This window comes from Staurois parvus, unplaced genomic scaffold, assembly GCF_062004578.1.
Source record: "Staurois parvus isolate SC_StPar_1 unplaced genomic scaffold, SC_StPar_1.0 ptg000191l, whole genome shotgun sequence".
NCBI classification, from domain to species: Eukaryota; Metazoa; Chordata; class Amphibia; order Anura; family Ranidae; genus Staurois; species Staurois parvus.
The window spans coordinates 4,669,157-4,690,315 of NW_028317987.1; the positions used below are offsets into that span (position 1 = coordinate 4,669,157).

General features: G+C 43.7%; 1 protein-coding gene across 1 annotated transcript in view; it reads right to left on the reverse strand.

Annotated features, from left to right (window-relative positions):
- Positions 1–1,897: 1,897 nt before the first annotated feature.
- Positions 1,898–21,159, reverse strand: part of LOC149461902 (uncharacterized) — a 37,533-nt gene continuing 18,271 nt past the window's right edge. Inside the window, exon 2 of the mRNA XM_089677740.1 lies at positions 1,898–3,045. Coding sequence (XP_089533866.1) covers positions 2,103–3,045 — 943 coding nt within the window. The 3' untranslated portion in view covers positions 1,898–2,102. The remainder of the gene's footprint in view (positions 3,046–21,159) is intronic.

Consider the following 21,159-nt stretch of genomic DNA (forward strand, 5'->3'; position numbering starts at 1 on the left):
GAAAAAAAAACCCACTGACACTGTACTAATGGCACTGGGGAGGAAGGGGTTAACATTTTAGGGGTTTACTGTGTGAGGGGAGTGTTTTACTAGGGGGCGGGGGTGTGTGCTGGACAGGGCAGGCTGATCAAGAGAGAAAAACTCTTCTCTCCCTCTTCAGCTTGTCACGAGCTGTCAGGGAACTGACACAGAGCAGGGCTGTGTGTAAACAATGCAGCCCTGCTCTCTGTCAGCGATCACCGTGAATCGTGGGGAAACGGCCGGTAATGACCGGCCGTGACCCGGCGGCAGAGACCCGCTGCTGACACCCGCGGGACAGGTAGGGCGAGCACGTGCCTCACGCACGCCCCATACCTGTTTTGCAAAAACACGTTTTAAAACGTGGTTTTGTGCAGCCGTGCCGCCCTGCAAACATACATATGCAGTGGCTGCCGCTGAAGAGGTTAAAGAGTCCCTAAAAATGAGAAACAATGGCTGTGAGATGACAGAGCTGAATTCTTTAAGGCCCCGTGGGTGTATGCCATCCGGTCCAGGGGCTTTATTCACCTTTATTCTGTCTAAATATTTCTGGATCATATCAATTGTGAGCCAATGTGGATCATCTGGGGGGTGTCAGTACCACCCCCCATTATGGACAAGAGCCCCCCCATGTTCCTTTGTATACACAGAGCTGAAGAAGGGATTTCATACATTGTCCTTCTCTTTGTCCCCCCCCTTTAGATGGTTCTGTAAAGGGCCTACATGCTGGGACCGGACCTTTCTACTATTCATATATTGGAGGAATGTTTTGGGGTCGTCCTGATATCTTTCTGTCGTTTGTTTTCAATTTTTGCACCTGTATTTCCTTTTTGCATCTTCTGTTCTATTCTTTGTAATGTGTAAACGATGATCGCGTTCCTTCATTTTTATATGTAATAAAAGCTCTTTTCTTATTATCTATCGCTTTTGTAACTTTGGCCGTAAGCCACATAGGTTGGATTTGTAGCCTTTTATACTTGTTGCCCATGGGAGTATATTTTGCAGTGTGGTCACATACAGTCTTTTTGAAGAACTCCCATTTCTGTATTGTGTTCATCGATGCCAATATGCCCTCCCAGTCTAAGTCTTGGAGAGCAGCTCTCAGCCTTGGAAAATTAACTCTCTTAAAGTTGAGCATTTTTATTTTCCCCGTATGTGCTCGCTGCTTACAGCTAACAATAAATGAAATCATGTTATGGTCACTGCTACCCAGATGTTCTTTTATATGGACATTCGTAATAAGCTCTGCATGGTTGGAGATGACCAGATCCAGCAGAGCATTATACCTAGTTGGGGCCTCTATGAACTGCACCATAAAACTGTCCTGTAGTAGGTTTATACATTCTTTTTGCCCTTTAACTGTTCCTGCAGTACCATTACTCAAGTCACTTTCTGGGTAGTTACCATCCCCCATTATTATCACTGTCCCAGCCCTTTCCATCTGTGGGAGGAGCTGAGTCTCCACCTCCTCATTAACACTGGGAGGCCTATAACAAACTCCAATGATGACCTTTGTAGTACCGCCCCCCATGTGCAGTTCCACCCATAATACTTCAGCCTCATCACACTCTCCATCAACTAGGTCCTCTTTCACACTCGCTCTGAGATCACTTCTCACATAGAGACAGACACCACCACCTTTCTTATTTCCCCCGTCTCTCCGAAAGAGAACCTAGCCAGGAATATGAATGGCCCAGTCATGTGAGGAATGAAGCCAAGATTCAGCAATACCAATTCAATCCTAGTTCTCTTCATGCACCAAACCTTCCAACTCACCTATTGTGCTGGGCACACTTCTGGCATTAGTGAACACTTTCATTCACCGACACCTTGGCCATTCACCAACACCTTGTTCATTCACTGACACCTTGTTCACACGGTTTTTGTGTAATTTTTATTTTCATACAAATGGTACCAATTCCACTGGTTGTTTATAACATGGGAACCTTCTTACCATCTGCCATAGCCCTCCCCCCATCTTTCCCCATTCCAACCCCAATAAGTACTGACCCCGGCCTGATCTGTCTACCCCGTTATAATCCCAGATGTACAGGAAGACAGGACTTCAGTGAGGAACATTTCCCTCACTCAGGACAGGAAAGTGGCTTCTCCCCCGTGTGAGATCTTTGATGTGGGTAAACATGGGACTTCTGTGAAAAACATTTCCCACACTCAGGACAAAAATATGGCTTCTCCCCCGTGTGAGATCTTTCATGTGTGTAAAGATGGGACTTCTGTGAAAAACATTTTAAGCACTCAGAACAAGAATACGGCTTCTCCCCCGTGTGAGTTCTTTGATGTGTGTAAAGACTGGACTTCACTGAAAAACATTTCCCACACTCAGGACATGAATATGGCTTCTCCCCCGTGTGAGTTCTTTGATGTGTGTAAAGTCTGGCCTTCTCTGAAAAAGATTTCCCACACTCAGGACAGGAATATGGCTTCTCCCCCGTGTGAGATCTCTGATGTGTGTAAAGACTGCACTTCACTGAAAAACATTTCCCACACTCAGGACATGAATATGGCTTCTCCCCCGTGTGAGTTCTTTGATGTGTGTAAAGTCTGGCCTTCTCTGAAAAAGATTTCCCACACTCAGGACAGGAATATGGCTTCTCCCCCGTGTGAGATCTCTGATGTGTGTAAAGACTGCACTTCACTGAAAAAGATTTCCCACACTCAGGACAAGAATATGGCTTCACCCCTGTGTGAGTTCTTTGATGTGTGTAAAGTCTGGCCTTCTCTGAAAAAGATTTCCCACACTCAGGACAGGAATATGGCTTCTCCCCCGTGTGAGTTCTTTGATGTATGTGAAAACTGGACTTCACTGAAAAACTTTTCCCACACTCAGGACAGGAATACGGCTTCTCCCCCGTGTGAGTTCTTTGATGTGTGTGAAAACTAGACTTCACTGAAAAACATTTTCCGCACTCTGTACAGAAATACGGCTTCTCTCCTGTGTGAGATCTTTTATGCCTATTAAGAACAGCTTTAGAACAGAAACCCTTCCCGCACTCAGTACAGGAGAATCTCTTCCCTGTTGGAAGGCTTGCCCGGTCCCACACAGTCTGAGGTTCCTCAGGATCCGAGGAATCCGATGGTCCATCTACACTGGGTGGTGCCAGATGGACATTGGAGGGAGCCAGGTTTTCTCCTAGACTATACTGGGTGATGTCCTCATCTTCTACTTTCCAGTCTGGAGACAAAGTGAGACAATCCTCGGAGGTTTTCCTCATCTCCCGGCCATGGACTAAAATACAAAGACAAAGAGGATTACTAGACAGGAGCTGATTGGTTCCCCCAAACCAGGACTCTGCCCACATCAGGCAGCTTGGGCTCTGAGAAGCTTACAATTCCACCCTCAAGGGAACTAGGAAATGGCTCCTCTGATCTCCTACCAGGTCATTTCTTTATTCATGGACCTTAGTCAGAGAGTGAGGAAACAACCAGAACTGTCTTTTATAGGAGGGACAGTGATGAGGGGATTATAGGACGAGGGTCCCCACCCCCTCTATCACTCATCGCCATCTTCCCAACACAAGAAGTACTGCACTTCCTTATTTAGTCCATGATTTAGTCATGATGAACAGTGGGGCTGAGCCCCACTAGGGGTCAGAGAGTGAGGATGGGGGAGAACAACCAAGATGAAGAATGGACTGATCCTGAAGACCACCATCATTGGGGTATTGACTCCTCCCTCATTATCACTGTTTAAGGGTCAAAAGTTGGAGGATGTTATCACATTATTATCACCATGTAAAAGTCTGTGCTCCAATCACATCATCCGATATAAAATGTCCAGCGGGTAAGAAATGGGTGTAACAAAAGAGAATCCATATCATGTTGTCATGGAAATTTTCTATTTACAGGTTGAACTTTAAATGTGTCATATATTAGTGTTATACAAATCCACCACCAAAAACGATGGAATGAACTCACCAGAGCTATTTGCTGGTCAAATTATAAACCAGCAACAGCGCTTGTGCTCTGGGAGCGATGAATAATGATGTCCAATCAGTAGATGTAGTAATACTCAATCACTTTCCAAGTAATCAATAATAGTAAGCAGCCTGAGGAATACTATATCCCGATCATAGAAAATACTCTGCAGCCAAAGGATCTCATGGGAAATGTCTCCACTCCATTTCATACCTCCATATATACATGCAGCACACTCAGGAACAAAGAAGAGAACATAATGGTGCCGTACGTTTTTACCATTTATCTATTTAATAAAAAAAGCTCATAAAAAACTCACAAACAAGGTGTCCAGACAGACACCAGCTTAAACTGCAATGCTCAACAGAGGTGAGGTACAAATACCGCTCAACACGGATCACCTCCACCGAACAATGGACAAGGAGCGTTCTGACATCGAGTAGGCCACGCCCAACGCGTTTCGTCACCACGACGTCATCAAGGGGCGGTACAGATGGAAACGTCAGATGGCTCATACAAATACCGCCGTACATTTACATAATGCTAATGACCCGCCAATCACCGCGGCGCTGTCTCACTCCACCACCGCTCAATTAATCAGGTCATTAGAACTCTCCATTCAGTCCGCTCCACACGAATGTAGATAGGATGAATAAATGGCTGAATCCAAACCTTTGTGTGTCTGACCCTCCACAGTGAAACGCTATTGAAGGGCCACCCACACAAACATACAAAAATTCAATACATTTTATCGTGTGTATGGCTCTCCCCCGCTCATAACAACATTAAAGGGCCATACACACAACTTAAAGCATCACTCTTCTCATAAAGAAAAAATATATATCAAATACCAAATATATAAAAAAAACAGTCATTAATATACACACAAAAGGAAGGGAATAGACGACCTAATTCCTATTTCCCCTGCATGTAAATACTAATACAAGGAATGAATATAAAATAAAATAAAAATAAAAAATATATAAAAAAACACCATCTTCCTAAAATTATAATCTCCAAAACATATAAAATATATGTGTAGCCAGTTCCCATCCTCCAATCTCTATAGCTAGCCACTATATTTAAAAATTAGTCAAAAAACAATTCAAATCAATATCTATATTTAAACCTTTTGGTACTAAAGAATCCAGTTCATATATCCAAAACGTCTCTTTCTTGGATATTTCTTTAATCAAATCAGTACCCTCCAATGTCTTTCTGCTCTCCCAATACCATAAAATGTCGCTAAACTTGGATCACTATTGTGTTTGAAATGTCTTCAGACTCTGTGTTTCTCAAATCCTCTTTTTATATTATTCAAATGTTCATTTATCCTAGTTTTTAACTGTCTCCCTGTTCTTCCTATATACTGACATTCACACGGGCATTCCAAAACATATATTACATGAGAGGAATTACATGAAATAAGTTGTATCAATACTATATTCCTTTTTTGTTATATTTGAAACAAATGTCTTCCTTTTTATTTTCCCAGATCTATTAACCGTTCTTCATGCTTTACATTTGTTACAATAAACAAAGCCCTTAAGATCAGGGAAGAAGGTTACTTCTTTAGGTGGATCTAAAACATTATGTACCAATTTCCTCCTTACAGATCTAGTTTTCTTATAAATAAATTTAGGTCTTTCAGGAATAATCTTTTTCAGTGTCTCATCTTTTAACAAAATTGGCCAATATTTTTTAAAAATACCCTCAATCTTTTTATATTGATTATTAAAGTTGGTAATAAAGGCAAAATCAAATCTATCATTTTTAATCTTTCTCTTAGACAGGAAACTACTTCTATCTTTTCTATCAATAACTTCCCTTTCAGCCACCAAAAAGGGTTTTTTATATCCTTTATCAATAAACCTGTCTATCAATAGATCGGTTTGGTCAACGAAATCTTTCCTTAACCATTTCAATACCGGGCAATTTTCCCCCTTCCTGCCCAGGCCATTTTTCAGGTTTCAGCGCTCTCACACTTTGAATGACAATTGCGCGGTCATACAACATTGTACCCAAACTAAAATTTTTGTCATTTTCTTCACACAACTACAGCTTTCTTTTGGTGGTATATAATCACCGCTGGGTTTTTTATTTTTTGCTAAAATAACAAAAAAGACCAAAAATTTTGAAAAAAAACACATTTTTCTTTGTTTCTGTTATAAAAGTTTACAAATAAATAATTGTTCTTCATAAATTTAGGCCGAGATGTATTCTGCTACATGTCTTTGGTGAAAATAACCCAAATTAGGATGTATTATTTAGTTTGTAGGAAAGTTATAGAGTTCACAAACTATGGTATAGATCTGAATATTGATCAATCCTGAAGTACTGACAGCCAATCTAATTCCTTGAGGTCCAAGAATGTCAGAACAGTACAGATATCCCCAAATGACCCCTTTTTGCAGAGTAGACAGTCCAACGTACTTCATAAGAGGCATGGCGAGTTTTTTGAAGTTGTATTTTTTTGTCATAATTTTTCGGAAAATGAAAAAATTAAAAAAATTATTTTCACTATTTTTTTTTTACATACTGTCACCAGTGCAGTTCAGCGTCATCATATAACTGGCATGGCGGTGAACAGCGACACTGACTGGTGACAGTATGAAAAAAAAAAATATATATTTTTTAATTTTTTTATTATATTTAATTTTTTATTACATTTTTTTAATTTTTTTTAAGATTTGTTTTTCATATTTTACTATGACCAAAGTAGTACAATGTTACCAAAGTAACATTGTACTACTTTGGGGAAGTGATCAGTATTTTTTTTTTTTTACACAATTTGCTTATAGCAAAGAATTACTTTGCTATAAGCAAGCATTTACCTGAATGAAATCGATTCATTCAGATTTTTTTTTTTTTTTTTTTGTGCTTAGCTGTGATTTGGTCACAGCTAATCACATGACATGTGCATGTGATTAGCTGTGACCATTCACAGCTAGGCACTAGTATACAATGGATGGCATCATGAATGAAGCCATCCATTGTATACAACTGTCATGTGACCTGCTGTGATTGGTCACAGCAGGTCACATGGTACCAGCAACGGGAGGCGGTACTCGGATCTGTCATCAGCCGTGTCCGAGGTGCACGGCCGGTGACAGATCACACTGCTGCGCCGCTCTGCATTAGCGCAAACTGCGCATGTGCGGGAAGACGCCAAATGGCGTGCACCCGGAGTGGAGAGACACTTCTGAAGCAGCCAAACGGCCATTGGCAGGGCGGCTAATGGTTAAACTACAGTTTCTTTTAACCATTTAGGATGATGTCCACTAGAAACTGGAATGGAGCTGTTTTTATCAATATCTTTAACAAAAGATTTAGTATAAATCTGTCCCTCATATTTATAGAAGTTTAAATCCAGGAAATTAACCCGTTCAAAATCCTTCGTAACTGTAAACTTTAAACCATAACAATTCTCATTAATACAATGTGAAAATACATGAAGATCTATTTCAGAGCCCCTCCAAAGCCCCTCCAGATAAATGGTAGAAACGTACGGCACCATTATGTTCTCTTCTTTGTTCCTGAGTGTGCTGCATGTATATATGGAGGTATGAAATGGAGTGGAGACATTTCCCATGAGATCCTTTGGCTGCAGAGTATTTCCTATGATCGGGATATAGTATTCCTCAGGCTGCTTACTATTATTGATTACTTGGAAAGTGATTGAGTATTACTACATCTACTAATTGGACATCATTATTCATCGCTCCCAGAGCACAAGCGCTGTTGCTGGTTTATAATTTGACCAGCAAATAGCTCTGGTGAGTTCATTCCATCGTTTTTGGTGGTGGATTTCTCAGTGTTATGAAGTCACTGAAGATCTCCATGTATAATACATAAGGGGGGATATGATCTCCATGTATAATACATAAGGGGGGGATATGATCTCCATGTATAATACATAAGGGGGGATATGATCTCCATGTATAATACATAAGGGGGGATATGATCTCCATGTATAATACATAAGGGGGGGATATGATTACTATGTATAATACATAAGGGGGGATATGATATCCATGTATAATACATAAGGGGGGATATGATCTCCATGTATAATACATAAGGGGGGATATGATCTCCATGTATAATACATAAGGGGGGATATGATCACCATGTATAATACATAAGGGGGATATGATCACCATGTATAATACATAAGGGGGGATATGATCTCCATGTATAATACATAAGGGGGGATATGATCTCCATGTATAATACATAAGGGGGGATATGATCTCCATGTATAATACATAAGGGGGGGATATGATCTCCATGTATAATACATAAGGGGGGATATGATCTCCATGTATAATACATAAGGGGGGATATGATCTCCATGTATAATACATAAGGGGGATATGATCTCCATGTATAATACATAAGGGGGGATATGATCACCATGTATAATACATAAGGGGGGATATGATCTCCATGTATAATACATAAGGGGGGATATGATCTCCATGTATAATACATAAGGGGGGGATATGATCTCCATGTATAATACATAAGGGGGATATGATCACCATGTATAATACATAAGGGGGGGGGGGTATGATCTCCATGTATAATACATAAGGGGGGATATGATCTCCATGTATAATACATAAGGGGGATATGATCTCCATGTATAATACATAAGGGGGGATATGATCTCCATGTATAATACATAAGGGGGGATATGATCTCCATGTATTATACATAAGGGGGATATGATCTCCATGTATAATACATAAGGGGGGATATGATCTCCATGTATAATACATAAGGGGGGGATATGATCTCCATGTATAATACATAAGGGGGATATGATCACCATGTATAATACATAAGGGGGGGGGGGTATGATCTCCATGTATAATACATAAGGGGGGATATGATCTCCATGTATAATACATAAGGGGGGGATATGATCTCCATGTATAATACATAAGGGGGGATATGATCTCCATGTATAATACATGAGGGGGGGATATGATCTCCATGTATAATACATAAGGGGGGGATATGATCTCCATGTATAATACATAAGGGGGGATATGATCTCCATGTATAATACATAAGGGGGGATATGATCTCCATGTATAATACATAAGGGGGGGATATGATCTCCATGTATAATACATAAGGGGGGGATATGATCTCCATGTATAATACATAAGGGGGGATATGATCTCCATGTATAATACATAAGGGGGGATATGATCTCCATGTATAATACATAAGGGGGATATGATCTCCATGTATAATACATAAGGGGGTATATGATCTCCATGTATAATACATGAGGGGGGGATATGATCTCCATGTATAATACATAAGGGGGGGATATGATCTCCATGTATAATACATAAGGGGGGATATGATCTCCATGTATAATACATAAGGGGGGGTATGATCTCCATGTATAATACATAAGGGGGGGATATGATCTCCATGTATAATACATAAGGGGGGATATGATCTCCATGTATAATACATAAGGGGGGATATGATCTCCATGTATAATACATAAGGGGGGATTGCTGTAGGAAAGTCCTGGATTCTTTCTTGGATACACAGAATATAACTGGATATAACATTTATAGGGAAAGTTGATCCAGGGAATATCCGATTGCCTCTCGGGGGGTCAGGAAGGGATTTTTTCCCCTGCAGGAGCAGATTGGATCGTGCTTTGCTGGGTTTTTGCCTTCTGGTGGATCAGCTGTGGGTGTCGGATTATAACTTTTATTTTTAATGGTTTAACTAGATGGATGTCTTTTTTCAGCCAGACTAACTATGTGACTATGTAGGCCCCACACCGCTGCCTCCCATCTCCTGAGACTGCACTCAGTGACTTGGGTCTGAGACACTACAGACATATCCCTCCACCCGGCACAGGTGACAAATACTGGGAAAATTGCTATGTCACCACCATCAGGAATAAGATCAAAAGCACATGTCCAGGTGCCTAGGTCTAGTAACACTTATGGTGAAAATGAACATTTTTCTGCCAGCTGAACCCCAGAACCTCCATAAATCCAATCTAGATACATAAATTGTGTTTGCAGCACAGAGAAGGAAGATTATCCGAGAGAAATCCAGGAATACAGGACGGGGAACACAGCTCAGGAAAGTGACCAGGGGATTACAGGCTGATATCACCCAGTCCCCGCCCTACTCTGGACCAATCAGTGAGCAGTATGGGTGGAGGAATGGATTTAGTGTTCATGACCCACCTGTGCTGATCTCTGTAGGAGTGTCCTCCTCTATAAATGTCCCCGTTATTCCATCCTCCTCCATAGACTGCTGATCATCCCTCACATACGCCTCTTCTTCTTCTGCTTTACCCTCAACTTTTATATCAATCAGATCTTCAACCTAAAACAAAATAATTTTAGAAGAGTTCATCTGTAAAACATGAACTCCAATATTGTGGCATCACATAAAAAAATCACTTCTATGAGTCCATGTTCTGAATGCTCCATCCCACCAACCTTGTAATAGTGAGGGATGGTGTGACCTTCCTGTGTGGAATCCCGGGAATACAGAGGACGGGGACATCTCTCTGGTGGGTTCCTGGTATTAGGTGGCTCCATCATATCCTTGTGTCCTTCTGAAAACTCCTCCATCACTCCATACTCCTCATCCTCCTCTTTATACTCTTCTTTAACATCAATATTATCATCCCCGAGGATTCCACTCTGAAAGATATAATAAAACATTCATTGTAACAAACATGCTGTGTATAAATCACAACTACCAATAATTGTCATCATCTACCTGATGATGGTGAGGGATGGTGTGACCTTCCTGTGTGGAATCCCGGGAATACAGAGGACGGGGACATCTCTCTGGTGGGTTCCTGTAGCTGGATGACTCCACCATGGTGTCCTGGTACAGATCTTTGTGTTCTTCTGGAATCTCTGACTCCTCCATCCCCCCATCCTCATCTTCCTCCTCTTTTATCTCTTCTTTAACCTCAACTTTAGTGTCTCTCAGATTTCCACTCTGAATATATAATAAAATGCCATCAATGGTAACAATGCAGATAATGTACAGATCCTAATGATACTATCAGTGATTGTTCCTCATCTACCTGATGATGGTGAGGGATGGTGTGACCTTCCTGTGTGGAATCCCGGGAATACAGAGGACGGGGACATCTCTCTGGTGGGTTCCCATGACTGGATCCATCTGTAGGAAACACACACACTGACTGAATCCATTGTTTCTATGTGTTTATCAGATGATGGGGGATCTAGGTGGATCCTCCGTACTGCTCTCTCCTTTACAATAAAGTCTCCTCTTACCCGGTGATGTGAGGGGCGGCTGATTGTCCATCATGACGTCCTTGTAGAGATCCTTGTGTCCTTCTAAATACTCCCACTCCTCCATGGAGAAATAGACAGTGACACCCTGACACCTTATAGGAACCTGACACACACAATGATACAGTCACCATCCAGACACATCCCTTGTCTGTTACTGGAGAATGTCCCAGAATTCCCGGCACCGCTCACCTCTCCTGTCAGCAGCTCAGTGATCTCTCTGGTGACTTCTAGAATCTTCTTCTTCTTTCTCTCTTCTATCAGGGAGGGAGGTGGAGGCAATGTGATGTCATATGATCTCCAGACTTCACAGGAGGAAAACTCTACATCTGAACACAAAGAGTCACATCAAATGATATTCCCAGAATCCTCCTCACCTCTCCATTCAGGTCTCCATTTTATTAAAGCCCCACTTCAGGCTGAGGTATCATTTCCCCCACAGGACCCCCACACTACGCAGGGTATAAGGAATTCTGACGTCATTACATACAACACAGGATCTACAGTTTTGTTTTGCTTATGAGGATGCCAAGGGTCTCCCACATCCTAAGACCATAGAATAAAAAGAAAGGAGCCAAATGGAGGGACATTGGGAGGAGGAGCTGTGAGGTCGGTGTGATGTCATAGGATTCTCTGACTCTGGATGGAGGGACATTGGGAGGAGGAGCTGTGAGGTCAGTGTGATGTCATAGGATTCTCTGACTCTGGATGGAGGGACATTGGGAGGAGGAGCTGTGAGGTCAGTGTGATGTCATAGGATTCTCCATTCCCCGGCACTTATAAAAGTGGTATAATCCATTAGTATAGACTGATGAGGTGAGAAGGTGACACCTCTCCACAATGAGGAGAATGTTCCGGCCCCAGAAGTGGGGGAATGTTGTGCCCCTGAAGGGGTTAATCTGGGTTCCCACACTATATACGTGTGTATCATCATCTGCTGGAGATAAAAGACGTCACAGTGACTATGGAGGATGGACATGACTATGGAGGAAGAGGACGGACATGACTATGGAGAAAGAGGACGGACATGATGGGGGGTTACTGGGTGTAAATAGGAAATAACATCTTATTACCTCCTCTGCTGCCACTTTCAGCAAAGTCTCCTCTCTGCTTCCTCCCAATTCAGCTCTCGCCCGGAACTTCCTGCCTGTACCTGACATCACTTCCTGTCTGTACCTGACATCACTTCCTGTCTGTCTTCCATAGACACTTCCTGTGTGGGTAGAAGTGAGATCCCCACCTTGTGGAGCTCAGAGGAACTGCAGCCCTGAGAAGCGTCTGGTAGTGTGACCCCGGCCTTGTGCTGGGTGTGTATGGACTGTAGATCCTTGTGTAGGGGAGGAAATGACTCCTATCTGTGACTGCTGTAACCTGCTGACTGGCATCTCCTGTGAAATCTGACACTTGCACTGGATACACACAAGGCAGTGAGGGATTTCAGCCCCTCCCTTCTCCTCTCAGACTGTAATACAGAGAGAGCCAATCAGAAGAGGTATTAAAGGAGCCAATGACAGGGACTTTCTCAAGCAGGAGGTGCAGCTGCAAAGCATTGTGGAATATGCAGTCCTGAACAGAAATGGCCTGATAGGCTGATATGAGGGATGGAACTACAGAGACCAGCATGCTTAGTGAGAGCAGAGTGAAGGACTCCATCTTGTTTTTCCTGAGGGGAGGCAGTCTGCATGTGGCAGGAGACAGTCTGGACCTGGCAGAGAAGTGCTCAGGGTCAGTTCACTCCATGTTTAGGTATCTGCATCAGTCAGGGAACATCCAACCTGAGAGATGTGGCCTACAGTACAGTGCCTACACCGACAGTGTGAAGGGCTCATCGTGAGGTGACCACAGGAGCCGGTCATTTCCAGGACCATGGTTTGGGCCTTAGTCCCAGGATCTGGTGAGAGGGATTTTGCCCCCTGGCAGATGACAGGAACACGGCACACAGAGACATGACACTTCTCCCATACTCACCAGGCACTGGGTTGTGTAGATGGTCCTGCTATACAGACACAGTGTTTGCTTTGCTATACAAATCCTGCCACGGGATTACAATGATACTTTACCATAGGAGTGTAAGTGCACCAATGAAAGTGTCTCGCTGAAGACCCCAACATTCATCCTGTTACCAAGAGACTGAAGTTACTGGTGCCATACGGGCACGCGCATGCGTATTCAGGCCTCTATATTGCATGGTGTGGGAGGGAATAGCTCTACCTTGGAAAGTAGCTATGAAGCATCAGTTGGGCGCAGTGTTTGCCTATTGGGCTTGTGGTGTCGGGGGTTAGAAGGGAGAAGTCTGACACCACAGAGAGTCATCCTTCTGCTCTCCTCCTGCTTGGACATCATAGAGCTGAGTTTATGTAAAGGGGTTTATACCCACTTTGAGGGCGCCATGTAAGTGTTTCCTCTGCTCTTGGGGTTATTCACGGTTGGAATCCCCTGAAAGCAGCCTGAGTTGAAAAGTGAGTTATATTGCTTCCGGTCTCAGGATTTGCTGTTCTCTGGATTCACCGAACGTATACCTGTTGTTCATGTTTATTACTTCCCATAGAGGTCTTACAGTAAAGCTGATCTCTGTGTTTATTATACCGTGTGTGCTTTTCATTGGTCCTTGTACTTCACTATTGTCAGGGGTGTCAGTTGGGGCTGAGACAGTTCTTGGGGTTGGGAGGCAGAGTGCTGGAGTGAACAAACTTACCCCCTTTGGGGGGATCGCTACACTTATAGAGGGGTCACCTCCACTCCCACCAAGGGGGGCAGAGATATATGACTGCCTAGTCCAGCCTTTCTCAGCCAGGGGTCCTCCAAAGGTTTCTCGGGGCTCCTTCAGCAATGAACAATCCCTGTGTGAATCTGTCAGATTACAAGTCCCCATTATCTGGGTAAGGGGGTGTCAATCATCGCACGTCCCTGACATTTACAAATCTAGAGAAGAGTTTTAAATTGCCAACAAATTACATTTCCCTCCCAGATTCACACTCAGCCGATGCGGGGCCGCTGCATTTTTCAAAGTCCTGCTTGTCACATTTTTAGTGCAGGTTTGGTGTGGTAAAAAAAAAGCCACACAAAAAATGCACCTCCCCATTGAAATCAATGGAAAACATGGCAAACCACATCAAAAATGCACCTTCCCATTGAAATCAATGGAAAACATGGCAAACCACATCAAAAATGCACTTGCCTTGTGTTTTTGGTGCAGTTTGTGAGTCACATGCATTGCCTGCACTTGTTGGGGTCAAAGAACAGCCTCATTCACTTCAATGGGTCACATTCAGCAGGAGCTACACCCATCAAAAGTGACATCTTGGGGATAATTCCTGCTGTGACTGCGAAGACAACCATCACTACTGGGATATGTGTAGACACTGCCCACTGCCTCTGCAGATATAGGGGGCAGTAAAAGTTCAGCTCAACTGTGAGGTCTAACAATATAAAGGAAAACTCTGCTTCAAAACTAAATAAGTGTGGGGTTCCCCTTTAATATCCATACCAGTTCCTCATCCAACATTAGGAGAAGTATGAAGATGAAGGGGAACTCCACTTTAAAAATGAACTAATGATAACACAGAGTTATCTTATTGACAAATGGTGGGTCCCCATATACCCCAGTAATGGTTGGCTCCCCCAAACTCCATTGTAATGGTGGGTTCCCCCACACACCCCAGCAATGGTGCCCCCCCGCGCACACACCCTGGTAATGGTGAGCCCTCCCGCACACACCCAGTTTATGGTGGATTCCTCCATACATATAAGTAATGGTAGGTCCCCCTGCATAGCCCAGCAATGGGGGTTTTCCCCACACACCCTGGTAAAGGTAGGTCCCCTCACACACCCCTGCCATGGGCCTATTAACACACCTAGGATTGACACAGGGGGTGATCCCAGTTAGAGGGGTGGGAGATTAGTGAACATTCTCTCCTGGATCTCCCCTTCCTTCATTGAACATTTACTCCTGGATTTCCACTTCCCATGGTGAACATTCACTCCTGGATTTCTCCCTCCTGGAGTGAGCATTCGTTCATGGATCTCCCCTTCCTTCAGTGAATGTTCACTCCTGGATCCCCCTTCCTTCAGTGAACATTGACTGGTGGATATCAGAGGATAGGGAGACGTCAGAGGTCCATCAGATTCATCAGATGACAGGAGAGACATCAGAAGTCCATCAGCTTCATCTGAGAATTGGGAGACATCAAAATGTCCATCAGCTTCATTGTAGAACAAAGGAGACATCAGAGGTCCATCAGCTTCATCAGATGACAGGAGAGACAATAGAAGTCTATCAGCTTCATCTGAGAACAGGGGAGACATCAAAATGTCCATCAGCTTCATTGTAGAACAAGGGAGACATCAGAGGTCCATCAGCTTTATCAGAGGACAGGGGAGTCATCAGAGGTCCATCAGCTTCATCAGAGGATAGGCACACATCAGAGGTCCATCAGCCTCATTGGAGACGGGAGACATCAGAGGTCCATTAGCTTCATCAGAGGACAGAGGAGAAATCAAAGGTCTATCAGCTTCATCAGAGGACAGAGGAGAAATCAGAGGTCCATCAGCCTCATTGGAGACAGGGGAGACATCAGAGGTCCATTAGCTTTATCAGAGGACAGAGGAGAAATCAGTGGTCTATCAGCCTAATCAGAGGACAGGAGAGACATCAGAGGTCTATCAGCCTAATCAGAGGACAGGGGAGACATTAAAGGTCCATCAGCTTCATCGTAGGACAAGGGAGACATCAGAGTTCCATCAGCTTTATTGGAGGACAAGGGAGACATCAGAGTTCCATCAGCTTTATTGGAGGACAGGGGAGTCATCAGAGGTCCATCAACTTCATCAGAGTACAGGGGAGACATCAGAGGTCCATCAGCTTCATCATAGGACAAGGAAGACATCTGAGGTCCATCAGCTTTATTGGATGACAGAGGAGTCATCAGAGGCTGTCACAGATCCCACCCACATGCACACGCCCACAGTGACTTGCTAACAGAGGCGTGCATGTCTGGCCGTGACTTGGTATAAAGAGGGAATGAAGAGGACTTATTTTGTCACAGCCCACACTACCTCTCCTCTCATATTAGGACCCATGCAGTTTATGTTGTCTATATGGAGGAGGTGTAGGGTTAGATTCATCCTAGGCTCTAAGTGTTCCCCCTTGACCAACATCATTTTTAATCCAAGTCTCCCAGATACTCTATCCATTGGTCGAGTCCATCCTTGGGCTGAGGTTAATCTATTCCAATTGTGACATTTGGTCAATCCCGTAATTCACAACCTTAAATCCTTCCGACATTCAAAAAGCTGCTCGTATTCCACCCCATCAGTATTTTATCTACAGATACAACACTTTTTTGCCTCCAAAGCCTCTTCTCTGACTCTTGAACAACCTACCCCTTTAGAGCATATCTGCATCCAAGGCCCACACCACCGGGACATCATTTCCGCTACGTATACATTGCTTGTAGATGCCCTTTTTCTATTGGTTCTCCCCTTTATATGTGTAAATGGTCCCGTTTCCTTCAATGTGATGTTGGGTTGGATCAATGGAGTAGGATTTGGGAGGCCACTTCTAAATCTTCTGTGTGTGTAATGTATACAGAAAATTCTAAGACCCCCATGTTTTGGTATCGGACCCCTGAGGTTCTCCATGATAGTAACCCGAATGTTTCTTCTGTTTGCTGGTGTTGTGGGACAGAAACTGACACTCTTTTCCACATTTTTTGGGATTGCCGGTCCATTGCTCCCTTTTGGAGGAGGTCCTTACCCCATTGTGGTTACTTCTGTGGGCTCCTGTCCCTTTTGAGCCCATTTACTTTCTGTTGGGTCTACCTTTTCGGGTCTCTCTAAATGTGCGAGGAAACTTTCCACCTACATTCTGAGGGCAGCCAGGAGAACCATTCCCATGCATTGGCTGTCTTCTATGTCCCCCATGTTACCGGCACTGATGAAGGTCAGAGCAGAAATGAGAAAGTTGGAGTACCTACCTGCTTTACACCCTGCTACTGTCCCTGTGCTGGAGGCAGTTCAGGACCCACGGGACACCTATGACACCGATCTGTCTGCTCCGATCGTTTGTGATTGATGGCCATGTCACTGTTTTGTATTGACATTGTATGTTCTTATGTACCTCTCATCGATGAGCTGCTTTGTCAGCCTTCTCTCCCTCTCTGCTTTTATTTTACATTTACCTTTGTGACTGCTTGTTGTAATATGTGACATAGAGATGGAAATGGGTGCTAATAGGCTGCAGGAGATCTGCTGAGACATAGAGAGGGAAATGGGAGCTAATAGGCTGCAGGAGATCTGCTGAGACATAGAGAGGGAAATGGGAGCTAATAGGCTGCAGGAGATCCGCTGAGACATAGAAAGGGAAATGGGTGCTAATAGACTGCAGGAGATCTGCTGAGACAGTGAAATGTGTATGGAATGGATGGCTGTGCAGACACTCCCAGAAGATGATGTCATTATGAGTGGATTGATATATATTTTTGCATTGTCCCCCCCAGAAGGATCAGGTTTGGCGGGATCGCTCTCATTAGCTATACATTTGTATTTTGTGTTCTGTGTTTGTAAGACTTTTCTATATGTAATAAGAGATGTTTGTTGAACAGTTGGTTACATAAGAGTTACATTTATTTCTTCTTCCTTTATTCAGTAATGTTTCATCTCCCGTAGTATCCCTGTAAGGTACATATTATACAGGAAGGGGGATTATGGGATGGATCTCGGGGCTGCAGTTCCTCTGAACTCCACAAGGTGCTGATCTCACATCTATGCAGATAGGAAGTCTCTATGGAACGCAGACAGGAAGTGATGTCAGGCACAGACAGGAAGTGATGTCAGGTACAGACAGGAAGTGATGTCAGACACAGACAGGAAGTGATGTCAGGTACAGACAGGAAGTTCCAGATGAGGCAGGAAGAAGTATAGAGGAGACGTTGGTGGAAGTGGCAGCAGAGGAGGTAATAAGATGTTATTTCCTATTTACAACAAATGTATATAAATCTGAGGCTCTTTTAGGAATGTTGGGGGCTTTAAAAAATGAAAGGGGCTTTACAGCAACTTAAATGTGTAATATGTGTAACATTGTTCTGTTTATCTCCTCCTCCCCTCCCCCGCCTGTCTCCAGCACCGCACCCGGGGACTAGCAGGGAGAGGAGAGACCTGGCAGTGTAATGAGAACTGATTGGCTGCTCCTCAGGAAAGGGGAGTGTCCTGCTTATCTTTTCTCCCTTTCACTCCCAGAGCCGTTTTTGCATTTTTTGCACATTTAAAAAATCATTTTATCCTGAAAATACAAAACCCCCAAAATATTGATTTTCTGAAAGTAGAGACTTTAGAGAATAAAATAGCGGCAGTTCTAACTTTTATGTCACAAAATATTATCACAAAGTCTAGGAAATGCCAAATTTCATTAAAAAATACACTTAAGCTGATTTCAGGGAACAAAAAGCAATAAATAACCCATTTATGTGTAAAAATATAAAAGCCGAGGTTGCAGCGAGTAAATAGATATCCAACATGTCAGACCTTAAGTTGTGTGTGCTGAAATGGTGACAACCTTTAGTCCCGGTATTATCTATAGGGGACACATTTATAGCCCCTTCTAGGTCATCAGTATAGAGTACGGAGGAGGTCTGCTCCTAGAATTATCCTCTCATTCTGGTGTGACCGGCGATATGTAACGTGTATCACAATCAATGTTATCATGTGTAGGAGCTCCAGCGTGTGCTCTTATGTTTGGGTTTGCATATATGTGGGGGTGGGGAGCCTCAACATTTTTTAAAGGGAGGAGTTATGTACTTGGGTGTAACTTTAATTCTTTACAATGAAAAAAAAACATTTTTACTTAAGGGGACAAAGTCCTCTATGAGATGACTTTTGATGACAGGTTCTCTTTATTGAGACATCCAGGGTCTAAAAGACCCCCAATGTCTCCCCTGTACTCCATTGGATGTAATGTAGAGCACATCGCACCGCATTACATTCTTTGCCGGCCTCGATGGTCTGGAAATCTGTCATAACATCACTTCTGGGTCAGGACAAGAAGGGAGTGAACATGTCCGCTCTCCTCCATCCCCTCTACCCTCCGACACCCGCTGACCCGGGCCCACAGATGGGCAAGCAGAGCCGGGGAAGCATAGTAGGTACAGGAGAGGTTCACACACACGGGGTGGCAGAGGCTGGCACCTGAAAGGAGAGCCCTGCGGCTTGCCCTCAGCAGGGATAAAGATTAAAAACAATACTTGCCCGGCCCCCAGAACTACATATCCCGGGCGTCGGGTGATGTAAAGTGACCATCCCTGCATGATGAGCCGACATTGACCTCACAGCACTGCCTCAGAGCAAACTAGTCATAGGAAGGATCAGATTTATCATTCCTTGTCTGCAGATCTAAAACTCATCAAAACCAGTTCAGAGACCAAACAAACCCAACAGAGAAAAGGGGCCCCGGACCCCAAAATTGTAGTAAACACTAAACAGTCCAGACTAAATGTCTTCCCATGGGGGGAGTAGTTCTTCAATGTCCATCAACCCTCCTATTCCCCCCTCACATCCACATCCTATTATTGTGTGACCAATACCATCCAAATCATTCTTACTTTCATTTCCCAAAGTTATCCGTCTACAAGGAGACCTGTATAGATCACATGATGGCACCAATGAGGATGGAGGAGGACCGGAGTCACATGACTGAGAAGATACTAAACCTCACCCTGGAGATCATCTACCTGCTGACCGGAGAGGTGAGGAGGATTCTGGGAGGTCACATGACATCACTCATCTCTGTTAATAAAACACAGACCTGACCGGAGAGGTGAGGAGGATTCTGGGAGGTCACATGACATCACTCTTATCTCTGTTAATAAAACACAGACCTGACTGGAGAGGTGAGGAGGATTCTGGGAGGTCACATGACATCACTCTCATCTCTATTAATAATACACTGACCTGACCGGAGAGGTGAGGAGGATTCTGGGAGGTCACATGACATCACTCTCATCTCTATTAATAAAACACAGACCTGACCGGAGAGGTGAGGAGGATTCTGGGAATCTAACATGATATTCCTATTGGTTCCTCAATACAGAGATTTCCTCTTCTGAAGTCAGGTGATCATATGACCATCACAGTGCCTCCATGTGACTCCCTAAACCCTGAGAGACACAACATGCAGAAGATTCTAGAAGTCACCAAGAAGATGATGGAGCTGCTGACAGGAGAGGTGAGCGGTGCCGGGAATTCTGGGACATTCTCCAGTAACAGACAAGGGATGTGTCTGGATGGTGACTGTATCATTGTGTGTGTCAGGTTCCTATAAGGTGTCAGGGTGTCACTGTCTATTTCTCCATGGAGGAGTGGGAGTATTTAGAAGGACACAAGGACCTCTACAAGGACGTCATGATGGACAATCAGCCGCCCCTCACATCACCGGGTAAGAGGAGACTTTATTGTAAAGGAGAGAGCAGTACGGAGGATCCACCTAGATCCCCCATCATCTGATAAACACATAGAAACAATGGATTCAGTCAGTGTGTGTGTTTCCTACAGATGGATCCAGTCATGGGAACCCCCCAGAGAGATGTCCCCGTCCTCTGTATTCCCGGGATTCCACACAGGAAGGTCACACCATCCCTCACTATTACAAGGTTGGTGGGATGGAGCATCTAGAACATGAACTTTTAAAGATGATGTGTGGATATTTTATGTGACCTTACATTTTACAGATGATATTTTCTCTCATTTCCTTGATTTAGAGTGGAGATCCAATCGATATAGAATTTGAGGTGAAAGCAGAAGAAGAAGAGGCGTATGTGAGGGATGATCAGCAGTCTATGGAGGAGGATGGAATAACGGGGACATTTATAGAGGAGGACACTCCTAC